The following is a 17,676-nucleotide window of genomic DNA, read 5'->3' as shown; positions in this document are numbered from 1 at the left end:
GAAATTTTACAACTTCAACTCATTTTTTTACTCTAACATTCTAAAAACAAAATATTTAGCTCTTATTCTTTCAAACTTTCTAAAGATACATATATGCAACTCCGAATCATGTTTAAATCTCAACAGATTTATTTAAACTGTAACACTTGCATTATTATGTACAGTAATTGCATATGTACAAAAACACTGCATAAATTTGTCTGCATGGATGTACACCTTTCCATGTTCCAAAAACGAAGCTAACTTAATTTAAACAAACCTGTACAGTTATAATTTAACTTTATAAATTAACCTTGTGGATCTTTTATACAGGTAGAACATGTATATATATACAGGTAGCAAATATTATAATAGAAATGTTTTGCCAATTAAAGTATTCCTTAATCCAAAGACCCAAACAAAAAGAGTTCTGTTTACAGTTTCTTGTGTTGCTTGACCGGCAAAACTACTTTTTCCAAGCCGTTCATTGGTTTTGTAAATGAGATATTGTAGATTTATTCTCTCACATTTGCAGTAAAACATGATAAAATTTGGTTATTTCTTTCTCAGTACAAAAACAGCTATTTTATCTGGGGTAACCAGCTTCAAGGTGCCGTGGCACAAACCAGGACTGGAATAACGCGTAAGCCACAGAGGCCTCTGCTGGCCTTGGTGCTCTTCAACAATTTTTGCACTGACTTAAATATTTTCCAATGCAAGTGCCCTTTGCAAAATAAAAATGGCCTTGCCCTTTCAACATGTTCAAAAATAAAAGTTCCGCCACCAACCAAACCAGAAAGCACCAAAGCGAACCTCTTCTCATAAAAGAAAAGTGTAATTTTTATGTGCACAGGACTGGAATTACACATAGTTCCAGGACGCCATCCATAGCCTCTGTTGCCCCTGGTTTTGGCCTTGGATTTTCCAATCGAAGTGCCATTTGCAAAATAAAAATGGCCTTGCCCTTTCAACATGTTCAAAAATAAAGTTCCAGGCTGGAATCTGCCACCGACCATACCAAAAAGCACCACGGTGAACCTCTTCTAATAAAGATAAGTGTCATTTTTATGTGCATGTTACAACTTAACATCCCATACCAAGGATGAAGCAATGGTTAAGGTTCTTCCTACAGGACACAAGTGTCCGAACCTGGACTGGAACCCCCGCTCTGCTGACCAGAAACACCACAGTCTCAAGTCCAGTGCACTTGACCACTCAGCCGAAACACGAATGTCTTTACTCAAGTAGACCGAAATAATTTTAGGATAACAAACTGTAGCGCCGTGTACTCTAGCATCACTTATTATACCGGCTGTATACTTACTGTGTGCACATCTTATAGTTTTTGTTCTGGTGGATGTTCCTTTTTGCAACTTGTGCCTGGGTCATCATGTTAAAATGCACTTTGGGAAGGGTGCTTAATGCACTTAAAGACCAACCCAAGAACTGACTCAGCTGTAGTACAGTTAATTAGGATCCTATAAGCTAAAGTAGTAGTCCCAGCCTATTTCTATACCATCCGCCGAGGTAACAGTTAATAAGCAGGACAGTTCTTTTCAGAACTGAGAAGTCTCTCGAACACCCGAACAATCTACTCCGCGGTAGTAGAATTAAGCAAGACAGTTCTCTAAGAACAAACTCTACCTGGCAAGTACATGAAGATACACACATGGTGTTACCGCAAACCAAATATATATTGATACCTGACCATGCAATGCCTCAAATCCTATATAATGCACTTTAGTTATCACACGAGAGCACAAGTGCAAAAACCGAATACGAAAACAATATTTAGTTTTTTTTAAACATTTAGTCTACAAGGCCGAGTTGGATATGGGATGCAGAAGTGCAATTTTTGTTTTCCTGTATTCCAAAATGCGAATGGGATACCAAATTTATCACCCAGCAACCTTGACATGTACAGCTCTTAATAATAATGATAATAATAATAATAATAATTTGGGGGGCTAATCGTCCTTACTCGCAGCTAAGAGCTGAATTGCAAAGGACGCGGCTACACCATGTTCGAGAAGCATGCATGCAAGGGCGCATTCAGCTGCCAGCCACATCAACCCATTATGACCACGGAGCACAGCCAAGATCGAAAGTATTTGATTTTTTCCTGAGGGAGGAAAACCGGATAGTCTGGAAAACCGTCGTGGCACAGCACAGAACCAACGTACAACTCAACTCACATATGGCCCCGACCGGGAATTGAACCGGGGTCACCTTGGTGAGAGGCGAGCGCCTTACGCACAAGCCAACCATGCCACCTAAAATAACCCAATATACAGTAGAGTTAGAACACAGCGGGCTGGAAAACAATTTGATGTTGGATGGGACATGCACTAGTATCCACATATTGACTGGGAACAAGGTAGCCAGTATACGTCTGCGAGGGACTTTGAGTGACCAGGAGGCCGAAGGCCGAGGGAAATAGGCTCCTGTTCTGGTCACTCACAGGCCCGAGGGGGAATATACATACACTAGTTACCGAATTATGCCAGTCAATATGTGTTTTATAACACAGCTTGGTCTTAAAATGTCAAATAAGAGGAAAAAGGATTTTTGTAGTTGTTCACGGTTCAAGTCAATAGAGGACGCTGTTACTGCGGGCACTATATTCAGAGACTATTGCCCGCTCTGGTACTATTCCCCTCAAAACACACGCGCACGATCACTAGCCTATATTAGTTCATCCCACGTGACCGTGTTTCAGCCAACCAAAATACAGAACAAGCAAGAGGTGTGTTACAAAGGTTAATACAACACTCTTATTGCTATGGACCAAAGCAAAAAATCAAAAGTTTGCTTTAAGATAAACATGTATCTAGAATGCAGATGACTGTTGACGTATGGGTCGTGTCCACCATTGCTGCACTACTAATGCATCAAACACAAGTGCATCAACGAACAGTTCTTACTGCTTCTAATTTGACCAGCTTGGGGCGTCAGCTCAGGCTCACCTAACATGAAGCTGTGCATGTCAACTTGTGAGGACAGACTTTTTACCTCCTCAGCAGATAATGATTCACTGCTCCAATCACCAAGATTTATAATGTCAACATGTTCATTCAGATGGGATTACCTCCGCATGATCACCAATGATTTGTCTTGTGTCAGTGCCATCGCTTAACTCCCCCTGGGGTGTGGGTCCACTCCCCGACTCCCCAACAACTCCGCCCTCAGATGGTACATCTCCATCTTTCACTCCCAGTGTGCTTTCATTCTCCTTTCCTTCAGCAGAGAAGGACACCTTTATGCTATCTTTGTACTCCTGTGGCTCCCCCTCTGCAATCTTCTCTTTGTCCGATGGGACTTCCTCACCCCCTGCAGGTTTTACGTTGTCCCCGTCCGCATTGTTCTTCTCGTTCATGTCGCCTTCTCCTTTTCCCTTCGCCTTCTCTTTTTCCTTCTCTTTGTCCTTTTTCTTCTTGTCTGCCTCTGCTTTCTGCATAGCGGCGAGATAGTCGAAGCCCGGGCCGAAACTGGACGGCACCGGGTCGTCATTCCACCGTACTGTTTCCACTTTTGCGGCAAGCTTCGTGTAGGACGCTCTTTCAAAGGAAATAGGGACAAGAAAATGTCATTGGATAAATAAATATGTTTATTTCTGAGTAGTAAAAACTACTCTTGAGCTTTATGTAGAATGCTCTTTCAAAGGAAATTGGGACAAGAACATTTGGTTGGTCAAATCAATACATACGTTTATTTCTGAATAATATAAAAAAGTACATGTGTCGTGATGTTTAAATTTATGGCACAAAACAAGACAATTATTTCAGGCAAACTTATTTCTCAAGATAACTGAAACTTTTTTAATAAACTTTTCTTTTGATAACCCCTAGAGTTGTAGATCCAATGAGCTTTTGGGAACGATTTCCTCAGTGGTAGAGAATCATCAAAGAGCATGACTTATTTTATTTGAAGACAAAAAACAACACTAGTAAAAAGAAATCTGAAATATCTCAAACATGTCCAATTGAGTCTGTATTTAGCTATATTAATAATAACTAATTGAATTAATATTGCGCACTGTCCAGGACCAGCTTGTTTGTGGGCGCATAACAATTTAAAAATACAATTAGAAAATTACACACAAACAGTTCAAGAATAAGTACACCAATATTAGAAAAAAGATGTATTTGTTAAAGAAAACTTCCACTCACTTGCTGATGTTCTTGCAATACAGCATAAACAGCAAGCGTAGACGTCTACAACCTTTGCGTAGAAACCTGATGGACTTATCACTGACATGGACACAGCCAGAGAGGTCTAGACTGATGAGATAGTGACAGACCCCTGACAGGTACTGTATGCTTAGGTCTGTAAGCTGTGGGGGCGAGGGAACAAAGAGTCACTGAATGAGCATCGCTAGAAAGTAATAAGCCATTTGCGAGTTAAAGGCAGTGGACACTAATGGTAATTACTCAAAATAATTATCATAAAACCTTTCTTGATTACGAGTAATGGGGAGAGGTTGATAGTACAAAAACATTGTGAGAAACGGCTCCCTCTGAAGTGACGTAGTTTTCGAGGAAGAAGTAATTTTCCATGAATTTTATTTCGAGACCTCAGATTTAGAATTTGTGGTCTCGTAATCAAGCATCTAAAAGCACACAACTTCGTGCGACAAGGGTGTTTTTACTTTTATTATTATCTCGCAACTGCATGTGGGGGAACCACATGCATTTAACTTAGGGTAGCAAACTTACATTCTTGCATCCAGCAATGTTGAGCACAGTCAGTCGCCTACAGCAAAAGGCCAGATTCTTGATGGCTCCGTCAGTCAGCTGGGTACAATGAGAGAGGTCCAGCCTCTCAAGATCTTTGCACTGCTGGGCAAACTTCTGCACCCCCAGATCAGTGATCTGGTAGCACTCGGACAGGGTCACATCGCGTAGACGAGGGTTGTTTCCTAGCGCTCCGAGACCCTTTAATTTAATCAAAATAAACATGTGAATATTAATAATAGTGGCCCAGAACACGTATCGTAAAACAAACACCCTTGTTTACAGGTTTCCTCAGACTTGCCAGCTACCATTATTAAAATCACCTATGAGGCATCGTTAAAGACACTGGACACTATCGGTAATTTTCAAAGACCAGTCATCTCACTTGGTGTATCTCAACATATGCATAAATTAACAAACCTGTGAAAATTTGAGCTCAATTGCTCATCGGAGTTGCGAGATAATAATGAAAGAAAAAACACCCTTGTCACACAAACTTGTGTGCTTTCAGATTCTTGATTTCGAGACCAAAAAATTCTAAACTTGAGGTCTCGAAATCAAATTCACGGAAAATTACTTCTCATTCGAAAACTATGTCACTTCAGAGGGAGCTGTTTCTCACAATGTTTTATACTATCAACCTCTCCCCATTACTCATCACCAAGTAAGGTTTTATGCTAATAATTATTTTGAGTAACTACCAATAGTGTCCACTGTCTTTAATTTCATTACCAGAATAAAAATGCCGTTGATTCTTTCAAGATTATTTTGTAAACTATCTTGTCTAAGTTGGCTCATCTGCAATTGTTTTTTGTCTGAGTTTCCTTTTTCGTTACTGTGTGAGGATTCACTCTTGTGCACCTTGGGCAACTTAAGTGGGTGGATTTTGGCGCATTACAAATACTCTATTATTATTATTACTATTTACGATTTAAACTCACCGTATCAGTGATGCTACAGCCGGATATATCTAGAGATGAGAGAGCAGGAAGATTGCCAAGCATCTCTGCACCACCATCGGTGATGTGCTCACTGAAGCAAAATGTCCCATACACCAGACTGTAACATCTGTCATGGACGGAGGAATAGACATTCATTGTTTATTATTCAATAATACTACTACTACTACTACTAATAATAATAATCATAATGACCAATAATGACTTTACTGAGTTTACAGTAGGCCTACGTCCCTGTCTTATGTCCTAGTCCCTATTTGTGTGTCTTGTTATTATATTATTAGTGTGTAATATACAAACTCAAATTCTGTATACAATAATAGTAATATTAAGACTTGTAATGCGCACATATCCACCCTGCTGGGTGTTCAAGGCGCTTCTCTAAGCTTACGTCATGGGATCTCTACTCTACAAGCTTTGCTTCTTGGAGAACCTTCTATTCTGAATTAAACCATGTATGTATTATTGTTTGATCGAGCGGAAATAAAGAATACTGAATTGAATAATAAACTATGCATATAAAACGCCTTTTGACTAGACCCTAACGCGCTGTATAAATTAAAATAGAACCAAACAATATCAAAAGAGCATAAAAGAGATAACTTTAAATATAAACCACAAAAAAGACAACCAGCTAATGAATAAAACTACACACCACGAGAGTTAAAAGTTTAACAAAAGTGCCCCACAAAATAAACATTAGTTGTTTAATAACAATTACATAATGTAATTTGGTGGATTTTGGCGCCTTACAAATATTCTATATTATTTTTATTCCCCCTATCATAAAAATACATTTACAGAATTTCAGGAAAAGTACAATGTAGGCCTACTTAGTCAGTTAAACCAACACACAGTTAAAAAGTAAAAAATATATAAAAATTACCCCACAAATTAAACATAATGTTTAAGTTGCAAAAACATAAAATTGGTTCTGTGTCCTTGGAACCAATTTCATAGAGCTGCTTAAGCACAAAGAATATTAATCATTCTCTCACAAGAAGCTCTTTGAGAAGTTTCACACAAACTGTTCAGGAGTAATTGACAACATGGCATGAAGAGAATAAAAACAAAACAAAATAAATGTAAATTGTGTAGGTAATTGACCGACGCAGCATTCGTTTAACACACAATTCATCCTGAACCTTTCCGTCAAAATGTACGCCGCTACGTCACAGAATCATGGCTGATTACTTATGGGTGACATAAGCAGGGTTTTGGTCAGGGCGACAATAATTACACATTTCACGACTTCTCTGTTATAAAGTGCTATATATGAGAGTCGATTTTCTGCTTGGTCCTGATGGTTCTGTTTTAGCGCAAGCAAAATGCAGACCGACCTGAGGGCGGCTTAAAATGCTCCCAGCACAGAGACACATGAGAGTTGCTCTCCCGAAATGGTACAAGTTCAAAGTTCAAGTCAATTCAAAATGTATTTAGTCATGTTAAAAAGTACATGAAATTCCTTTTCCTGGTGTGAAAAGTTCACATAAAAAAATATATCCAAAATACATATCAAAAATACTTATCAAAACATCAAACCAAATTACAACACACCACTCTGTATATGAACAATAAAATGTGTGAAAGACTATTGGTATACAGAATAAAAAACAGAGAGAGGAAACAGTTACACATTAAAAACATACAGTAGAAATAAGCAATGTAAAAATACAGACTGCATACACCTCCCACTCTACGGGGTAAAAAAATCACATCAAGATGCATAACATAATGAACTTGAACGCAGGTATTATACTGAAAAATAGTGACTCAACCGAGTGATATGCCTGTGATATTTTTTCACAGAGCTCAGGAAAGTACTGAGTAAACAGGACTAACATACCCCGGTTATGGGTAAAACCAAAATTAAGACTCTTCATCCCCGATGCAAAACTTTCATCTATAAATAGTGACCATAGAGTTATATTTAAGAACTAGAGGGCGCACTGGTGATGCTTCTTGCACAAACGCGACGGGACCGCAAGGAGACACGCGCGCGCCATTCTGTACGCGCGTTAAATAAGAAACACACATTGGAGTTTGTGTTTAGTGAACGCTACACCATGCTGTTTTTTCAACTTTAAAAATGGCCGCACAAACACACACTAAGCAATGCCTGTTTGTTCAACTCAGAAAATGGCCGCCTGCGCGCATGCCGGGTCGCGTATATAGGCCAGTGCGCCCTCTCTTTGATAGTGACTCACTTCTGCATGATCTTGATGATGGAGACATCACTGACTCGGACACAGTTTGTCAGATTCATTTCTCTGATCTTGGGACCCGACGGGCCCTCCACTAGGCTGCGCACTCCATTGTCACTGATCCTGAAACATATTAATAATTCAACAGATACTTTAGTTTAGTTTGATTTGGTGTGCCTCGGCCGAGCGTTCACGCACACAATAATACTAATAATAATAATATTAAACAGCGTTTATAAAGCGCATTATCATCACAGATTCCTCAACGTGCCTAAAAATAGATAGGAACAGAAGCTAAAAACATGAACAAACTAAAATATAGGCCAAAAATACTACAATATAAAAAACCACACAGAAAAGATTATACAATATACATTCAAACAAATAGATAAAAATTAAAAACATTAGAAAATACAGACATATATACATGTAAAAACACATACAAATTTATTAACAATTCAATAAAGAGAAAACCCCTCCACAATCAGAGGCATAATTATGAGCAATTGTAAAAGTGTTTAAAAAGGCACTGGACACTATTGGTAATTACTAAAATAATTGTAACCATAAAAACTGACTTGGTAACGAGCAATGGAGAGCTGTTGATAGTATAAAACATTGTGACAAAAGGCTCCCTCTGAAGTAATGTAGTTTTTGAGAAAAGAAGTAATTTCTCAATAAAACATTTGAGTTATCTGAAAGCACATAACTTGTGCAACAAGGGTGTTTTTTCCTCCTTTATCCAATCGCAACTTTGACATCCAATTGAGTGCAATTATTCACAGGTTTGTTATGCATTAACTGAGATACACCAAGTGAGAAGACTGGTCTAATTACCAACGGTGTCCAGTGCCTTTACTGATAAACAGAAACATTAAGCTCTGGTGTTTCTGCGTTCAAGTCTCGGTCTGGACACTTGTGTCCTGAAGCAAGACACATGCTCTTTGGATGGGACGTAATTATCTGTTGATCCTGTGTGCTGTGTAATGCCATAAAATATCCCAGTAGAATTATCGTCAAGAGAAGGCTTTTACTTGTACCCCCATACAATGTTATTGACAAAACAAGTAGACCGCTAATATAGGGCTAGATAGATAGCTCAGTTGAAAGAGCGCTGACATGTTAATCCAGGGGTCCAGGTTCGAATTCCGCTTTAGTCAAAATTTCTTTGTTCAAAATAACTTTTAAAATAATAATTAGGAGCTGCAAATATTTTTTGTCTGGTCCAGACTTTTATTTTTTTTCGTTTTCCAGCGCCTTGAGGAGTTGTTCTGCTATTGTTTTGCGCTTTATAAATTGTCCTTTGATATTATTGTTATTATTATTAATATTTAATAAGGTTGACAATTTGAAGGGGTTAATACTCTGTGGGTGTTCTCCCTATTTGAAACACTTACCTGATACAGTCCGCTACATTAAGGACATTGATGTTACGACACTGAGCCAACGACTTCAGACTTGCGTCTGTCACACGAGGGCAGTCTATCACAAAGACGTGCCTGAGATCTGCGCAGTATCTACCGATGTACTTAAATGTTGCGTCGCTCAACTTGGTGTTCCCTAATTGAAGATAAACATTTTGAATATTTATTAATGACAAGAGTTGGAACTTATCAAGTGTTACACTTTTTTGATGATAATATCATTTTTATAAACGAATTAAATGATTTATTTCACTATCAAAGCCAACTCGACTAAACCTTCATACTAATTTCTGGTCCCATTTTCATAGAGCTGCGTATGGACCCGATAAAAAACACAAGTATTCTTAATAGAACAAGGCCACCAGCCAAAAATAACATGTTACAAGTATAGTTTGTGACTTCATGGTATCCTGCTTATTTTGGCTAAGCAGAAATTTTTGAAGAATTTTGTTTTTACAGAATTGGTTTTTGCTAACCAAACAGTTGCTGGTAGTGTAAGTACTATGTGACCCGCTCTATCGTAATGTATTTTATCTTCAAGTACGCGCTAACTGGCTAATCCTCCAATTCAGATTGGCAGAATGTAGTGGTGATCAAAACCTATATTGCACGGCTAATATCACTACCATGCGTCTTGTGTGTTCTATGTCACGCGCCAAGTTTGCTTGAAGATAAATATGTTATCACACGGGCGCTCGTAGAAATACGGAAAATATAGTGCATCTGCGTCCCATATCCAACTCGACCTTCGGCCCCGTTAGATATGGGACGCAGAAGCACTATATTTTTCCGTATTCCACTCGCGCTTGTGTGATAACAGTATCATTACCTTCCACACGTATTTTCTGTAATTTCCGATGCTGTGCGATTGCCTTGAAGGCTACGTCGGTGATGTTGGGCGTCAACAGGAAAGAGATATTTCTGATATTGTGGCACTTTGAGGCGATAGCCACTATGCTTTCGTCTTTCAGTGTAGCACAGTCATTCACACAAAGCGACTGGATGTTGGAGCAGCCGTTGGCAATATTCTTGTAACCTGTGACTGTGATCTGGTACAACCAAAGTGTCAAAAGTGTCAAAAATTATTATAATAGTAATAAATAATAATCTAAGCATTTATATAGCACAAAAAAAGTACCACAACGCTTAACAATTCAAAGGAATGGGAAATAAACAAATAGCCTAAGAAGCGAAATAAGTATAGAACAGGTGTGTTTTGAGTGATATTTTGAAATCGGAAAGTGAATTAGCATGACGTTATTTGATAAGGAAGAGTGTTCCAAAGGTTTGGTGCTGCTGCATAAAAACCTTTGGAGGATGAAGAGTATCTGGTTTTAAAATACATCCTGGGAAGCTGCAGCCAGAGAATGAACTGATCCGGCCTGTCAATCAAACTGTGCACGTTCACCCATTTGACCAATCACAGCAATGACTGTGGTCAGACAAACTCGGTCATGCGTGCGCGTATATTTGGCACGCGCGGCAGAATCGTGCAGAATGTCATTGGGAGTGCTCGTATACACGTCTTGCTCACGTGCGCGGTGGGCGGAGCTAAGTGGAAAGCCGGAACGGTCCATTACCTTTGAAGAAAACTAATACAAGATTTGAATTACTGACAATTGTGTTACAACAATTCCTTCACTCCACATAGAATCTGTTATTTTTGTAAAAGAAAATTGATGCTTTGGAATTTTACCCACCTGTGGGCATCCAGATAGGTCCAGATAAACCAGTTTCCGACAGCCTCTACCGTTTGCCAGGTATTGTAACCCTTTGTCACTGAAGCGTCTGCAGTATGCCAAGCTCATATACTGCAGGTTGCGGGACCATCTAAAAAATATCACAAATCAAAAACAGCGTTAAAAATAAAAACCTCTTGAGCTGAGAATAGGGGATCCATAGAGGAGGTTCAGGGTAAGCCTGAACATCGGACGTCACACTTCGAGGCTTGTGAATTATGCAACCAACACCCATAATCACCTTTGACCTTGGATCATTTCACTAAGTCTTTATGATTCTGGAGATTCAGTTCAATGCAGTGTACATGTGTATACATATAAACCAATACCTCTCCTCATCCTTGTAGATAAGGACAGGGGACCAGTCACACTTCGAGGCTCGTGAGTTATGCAACCAACACCCATAATCACCTTTTGGCCTTGGGTCATTTCACACAGTCTTCATGATTCTGGAGATTCACAGTTAAATTTGATGTACATGTGTATACATATAAACCAATACCTCTCCTTATACTTGTGGATAAGGAGATGGGAACAGTCTAGACCAGAGCTAACACTAAAATTATTGTTACTAGAACACTAGGAGATATCCAACCTCTTTCCCAGGGGTGATCGATCTCACCGCGCCATTTTTTCCCAGCATGCCTTGCTCGATCATAACCCCTGGAATTGGCAAATTTAACTGCGCTATATGCTAGCACATTTAAATGAGCCATAAATTAGTGTACAAATTCATTATTTAATGTTTTCTACGCGCGCACACATGTCTTTCGTCTTAAAGAATGTTTTTGTTTTTAAAAAACGTGTTGACATAAAAAAATAGGGCGTGATCAACATGCAAATATCATAAAACTATGCGCGCACGCACTTGACATCTAATGCATAACCAATTTTCTGAGTCAATCAGCGTTATTTCCCAGTACATCCCTCCCAGGGGTTAGTGATGAGAGGTATCGATACAGCGCGCTGCCCATGGTAGCAAGGCTGGGAGATATCACATTTAATACAAAATTATAAAGTGAGGTTGGCTATACATCTGGTTCGACAAAGCCTGATGAAACAATACAATTAACACAATTATTTGAGTACTCTTTCTCATCAAAGATGGTAATACAGCGCCGATGAACAGAGTCAAGAGAACTAACCAAAGACACAGTTAGATACAGTTAGACGCGTAGGTCATTCTTCAAATTGATAAGCCTTCTTAAAGCCATAGACACTTTCGGTAAACAGTATTGTCCAAGGCCCACATTTCCTGTTTATCACAACTTATATATAAAATAGCAAACCTGTGAAAATTTAGGCTCAATCAGTCATCGCAGTCGAGAGAAAATAACGTGAAAACCCACCCTTGTTTCCGCACGTTTCACCTTGCCGTGACATGTGTTTCAAATAAATCTGTAAACCTCGATAATACGAGAATTGATATTGGTTTAATGTTTTCTCAAAAAGTAAAGCATTTCATGGAATAATATTTCAAGAGAAGTCTTTCACCATTACCTTCTGTAAACCCTGTAAGTTATTTGTAAATCTGTGAACTTTTTTTTCACACTGAATGTGTGTAGATTTTTCGTGGAGCAATTCAACCAATAGAATGTGTTAACTCTTCGTAATCGCTGCAGTGTGACTCGCCCTTTAAGCAGAACAAGCAAAACCATGCACGTTTTACTTGTTACACCTACCTTCCAAGAAGCCTTAGCGTAGCATCGGTGATGTTGGTATGAGAGATGTTGAGATACAGCAAGGTCTGACATCCCTCTGCAATATCCTTCATCATGTCATCATTCACACCTCCACATTCAGACAGATTCAGATCTTGCAGGTTCCTACACTGACCTGCCGAGAACAATCAGAGCCAATGCTTACTAAAAATGTCCGAAACCATACTTAAAAAGTTAGGACCACACTCAGATAGATTCAGGTCTTCTGCAGGTTCCTACATTGACCTGCCGAGAACAATGTCATGAGAAGATCTGTCTTATCTGTCTTCATGGGTATTGAAGACACTGGACACTATTGGTAATTGGTAATTGTCATAGAACAGTCTTCTCACTTGGTGTATCTCACCATGTGCAAAAAATAACAAACCTTTGAGCTCAATTGGTCATCGAAGTTGCGAGATAAAAGAAAAAACATCTAATTCTGAGGTCTCAAAATCAAATTTGTGGAAAATTACTTTCTCGAAAACTACGTTACTTCCGAGGTAGCCGTTTCTCGCAATGTTTTATACTACCAATCGAACAGCTCTCCATCATTCGTAACCAAGTAAGGTTTTATGTTACCAATTATTTTGAGTAATTACCAATAGTGTCCAGTGCCTCTAAGTGTTTGTCATTGTTCAAAACTATTTGAAAGGCGTCGACTAAAAGACAACACCGGAAAATAATATGTTACTGTTCAAATGTTGTGAGTATTGTTACTCAAATGAAGAACACAAGACCTTGTACCAAGGCTCCTTTCCGAGTTTACTGGCCCAACCATAGAGTTATATATATAAGAACTTAACGCACTGGTGATGCTTCTTGCACAAACTCGACGGGACCGCAAGGAGACTCGCGCGCGCCATTCTTCACGCGCATTGAATATGAGGGACACAATGGAGTTTGTGATTATTGACCACTACCTGATGCTGTTTTGTCAACTTACAAAATGGCCGTACAAACACACGCTAAGCAATGCCTGTTTGTTCAACTAAGAAAATGGCTGCCTGCGCGCATCCGGGGGCGCGTATATAGGCCAGTGCAACCTCTAGTTCTTAGATATAACTCTATGGGCCCAACACTACAATCACAGGCCTCAGGCCTGCTGTCCAGTGTACAATTATAAGAGGCCTGTGGAAATAAGGTGACATTCTTACCTATAGCAACGTAGCTTGGTTTGGTCAGACTGTCACACCCTCGTAAGTTGAGATGGAGGAGGTATGGTCGACACGTCTGCAGCAGCTTACACACAAATCTGTCAGTAGCCCTGGAAATAAAATAAAGATAATAATAATAATAATAATAAACACTTGTGATGCCCACATATCCACCCTGCTGGGTGTTTAAGGCGTAGTAAACCAAAAACAAACAAAAGAAAACAGACACGTTGCAACCTTTCGGTTCCATTCCATTTCACAGGGGAGAAGATACTATCTTCACCGACGAAACTCACAAACACTGAGAGACAGAACAGTTTTACTCTTTATTACTCTTGCTCGACATGCTCAAGAACACAAGTGTCACTTTTGAACCCCCAACCTGGGCCCAATTTCATAGAGCTGCTAAGCCAAAAAATGTCCTTAGCATGAAATTTCTTCCTTGATAAAAACAGGATTACCAAACAAATGTCCATGTGATTTTCAGGATAAGCAAACAACAGCTGAATACCAATAACAAGCAATATGCAACAAATGGAAATCTAGTCGGTAATCCTGTTTTTATCAAGGAAGAAATTTCATGCTGAGCAAATTTTTGTGCTTAGCAGCTCTATGAAATTGGGCCCTAATGACTAATCAGCCATCAAAACTTAAGTCTGACGTCTTTAACGCTTTGGCCTTGACGTTGGTGTGTACAGAGCCCCACCCGACCACTAGTCCTATTAAGTTCATAGCATACCACAATACTCCTTACTTACCTGTTCTTTATTGATGACAAGTTGACCTGAAATCAAAACATAAAAAACAAAGTAAGTTAGTTTAGTTCAATGCCCAAAATACAGAGTTATGGGATACTATCTGTGACAGTTGCCCAAACCTTGTTAAGCAAATAGGTTGCAACCCAAAATGTTATGTTGCATCTGAATGGGACCTGGGCCCAATTTGATGGCTCTGTCGAATTCTGCACTTACATGTACAATCACCAATCTCCGCTTGCCATGCTTGCAGGGCAAGCACTGAATGTCTTCGCTAGTTGTGTAAGCGTATGAATGCCTTGTATTAAAAAAAAACAGGTGTAGAAGCCAAAATTCCCTGCTAACCTGTGAAATACCCTTGACATAAGGACACAAATCCCTACTTCCGCAAGCGCCAATTTTGAGATACAGGCATGATGACACAGGTTAACTATATTCCACGTTAACAGCAGGACACTGACTGCTGTGTTAAGTTAGCTCCAGCGTTCCACAGGGCACAATTTCATATAGCTGACTACTCAGAAAATATTACTTAACAAATTTTAAACCAAGATAAACAACATAGTAGAAAAGCATTCCGAAGACCTTGATTCAATTCAGCGTACTTTGGACAAATTTCCCAAATTTAGGTCTAAAATGGCCTCCAGTGTCGATGAATCACTTGGAGAACCAGGGATGTTTAATACTATGAGAAAGTGCTCTTACCCTGCTCCACAGCGAGCTTGTACCGGTGATCATCTTCCATTGCCGGCATACCTGGGCACATCGACTCACATCGGCCAAGTCAAGATAACTGAAAATCTGCACGATCGCAATAAAAATATGTGTGACATTACATTTCAAGAGAGATTATTAACGTACTTACTCCATGCTTTTATAATAATTGGGTATTCAATCCAATTGCTTCGTCCTTTGGATGGGACATAGAGCCGTTGGTCCCATGTGTTGTGTAACGCATGTAAAAGAACCCAGTGCACTTATCGAAAAGAGAAGGGGTTCACCTCGGTGTTCCTGGCTGTGGCTGCTGTATGCGCTGTAGCACCTTGTAAACCCTTATAAGGTGCTAACTAATTGGTCTCAGAATTCATCAATTCAATAAGCTATCTTTCTGAAAGTTTGTATTTACTCTGCGCCTTGAGTACCTTGTTTGGTAGATACATGTACGTGCGCTATATAAGACTTTGATATACATGTATTATTATTATTATTATTATTAAAAAAAGACGATAACCATCATCTTTGCTTCCCTTAATCCCTCTGCTCACCTTAATGGCTAGTTTTCTTGGGAGTAGAGAGATGTCGTCTCTTGCCTCGCCTCTAGGAAACATCATCTCATCCTCACCATCCATCTCTCCCCTTTCCAATCTCTAAGAAAATTATCAAAATAAAAAGTATTTGTAAGGCGCCAAAATCCAGCAAATTAACATCCTCACACAGTAAAGAGGAAAATCAGACAAAGAACAACATACACAAGCCAAATTAAGCTACAGTCCCGGCCATATCTCGTTAGGCCCTCGCACCACGGCCCCCGTGCCCCCTTTCAATGTTGGCTCACAGTCTCATTGCGCGGTCTGCACTGCCATCGACAAAGAGCAGGGGTAAGGGGAGGGCGAGAATGTTTTAATTGATATCAGTGAAACCTTTCCGCAGTCAAACATTTTGGAAGTCAAATACAAAGTTAACAAAGCAGATGTACAGTTGTTCAAATAAGAAATAATTCTTCATTGTTCCCTCCAGCTTTTGTTTCGTACAAAAGCTGGAAATCGACCAGCAGTGAGAACTATCATGGTAAAGTACATCGGTAAACAAAACTCATGATTCACCTACGCGCTGTGCGTTACACGACTAGCACATCCTACGTCATGGAACATGCGTCTTTGTATCACATCACATGATTGGCTCTCGACCAATAAAACTTCACAATCTGCTACATGGTATAACAATGAAGTATGTTACTAAGGACATCTTGTACTTTGTAACGGGATAACATATCAAAATACACAATGACTGGACATCAACTATATGGTACAATGACTAATTGTTGACCTCTGACATGAACTACGCGAATGTAAACATTCAAATGGGACATGTGACTAACCTTGACTTGGGCATGCTGGGATACCTTCCAAGATGGAAGAAAGATAATCTTGTGATTTTAGTGATTTAGTTACCCAAATACAATGTTATCGTCATATAGTTCAAGTATTTTATTGAAACTACCAATTCAGACACAAACTTATATTCATTTCAAATACTGGTCTATACTACCAATTCAGACACAAACTTATATTCATTTCAAATACTGGTCTATCGCAAATGTTTCCTTTTTTTCAACTAGACGTTTCAATTCATAAATCATATGGCACTACAATATACAATTAACATTTCAGTCTTAGTCTTTCCTTAAAGGGAAGGTACACGTTTGGTAATTGTCAAAGACCAGTCTTCTCACTTGGTGTATCCCATCGTGTGCATAAAATAACAAGCCTGTGAAAAATTGGGCTCAATCGATCATCGAAGTTGCGAGAAAATGATGAAAGAAAAAAACACCCTTGTTGGACGAATTTGTGTGCTTTCAGATAAAATAAAAGACTTCTAGCTAGAAGTCTTTTATTATTTTAGTGAGAAACTACCTCTTTCTCAAAATCTATACTACTTCAGAGGGAGCCGTTTCTCACAATGTTTTATACTATCAACAGCTCCCCAATGCTCATTACCAAGTAAATTTTTAAGTTAATATTTGTTTCGAGTAACTACCAAACATGTACCTTCCCTTGAAGTCACAGGTATTTAGACCAATGTAAAGGTTCTCTTCACAAATAAGTTTACACACTTCCTTTGTAAACTTCCGGTACCGAAAGTTTTCTTTCATAGGTCCAGACCTCTGAAAAAAATCGAGCAATGTTTGAGAATTTTTCACAAAGTACCTAATTAATGGACAGTCAAAACATTGTAGTCCTTTCACACGAAGTGCAATTTGTAAAATTTCACAACCAGGTTAAAGACAGTGGACACTATTGGTAATT

The 17,676-nt window shown here is 39.1% G+C and overlaps 1 protein-coding gene across 2 annotated transcripts in view; it reads right to left on the bottom strand.

The window, feature by feature from the left end:
• Window positions 1-106: 106 nt before the first annotated feature.
• Window positions 107-17,676, bottom strand: part of LOC139954475 (F-box and leucine-rich repeat protein 13-like) — a 38,427-nt gene continuing 20,857 nt past the window's right edge. For both annotated transcript variants that reach the window (XM_071954285.1, XM_071954284.1), the window contains exons 8-20: window positions 15,916-16,017; window positions 15,356-15,451; window positions 14,654-14,679; window positions 13,896-14,005; window positions 12,721-12,874; window positions 11,000-11,129; window positions 10,129-10,348; window positions 9,273-9,435; window positions 7,879-7,998; window positions 5,654-5,780; window positions 4,695-4,913; window positions 4,149-4,312; window positions 107-3,536 (exon numbers count right to left, since the gene is read on the bottom strand). In XM_071954285.1, coding sequence (XP_071810386.1) covers window positions 3,050-3,536; window positions 4,149-4,312; window positions 4,695-4,913; window positions 5,654-5,780; window positions 7,879-7,998; window positions 9,273-9,435; window positions 10,129-10,348; window positions 11,000-11,129; window positions 12,721-12,874; window positions 13,896-14,005; window positions 14,654-14,679; window positions 15,356-15,451; window positions 15,916-16,017 — 2,118 coding nt within the window. In that variant the 3' untranslated portion in view covers window positions 107-3,049. The remainder of the gene's footprint in view (window positions 3,537-4,148; window positions 4,313-4,694; window positions 4,914-5,653; window positions 5,781-7,878; window positions 7,999-9,272; window positions 9,436-10,128; window positions 10,349-10,999; window positions 11,130-12,720; window positions 12,875-13,895; window positions 14,006-14,653; window positions 14,680-15,355; window positions 15,452-15,915; window positions 16,018-17,676) is intronic.

The sequence above is a fragment of the Asterias amurensis genome, chromosome 2 (genome assembly GCF_032118995.1).
Source record: "Asterias amurensis chromosome 2, ASM3211899v1".
Lineage (NCBI taxonomy): Eukaryota > Metazoa > Echinodermata > Asteroidea > Forcipulatida > Asteriidae > Asterias > Asterias amurensis.
This window is presented reverse-complemented; position numbering and strand designations above follow the sequence as displayed.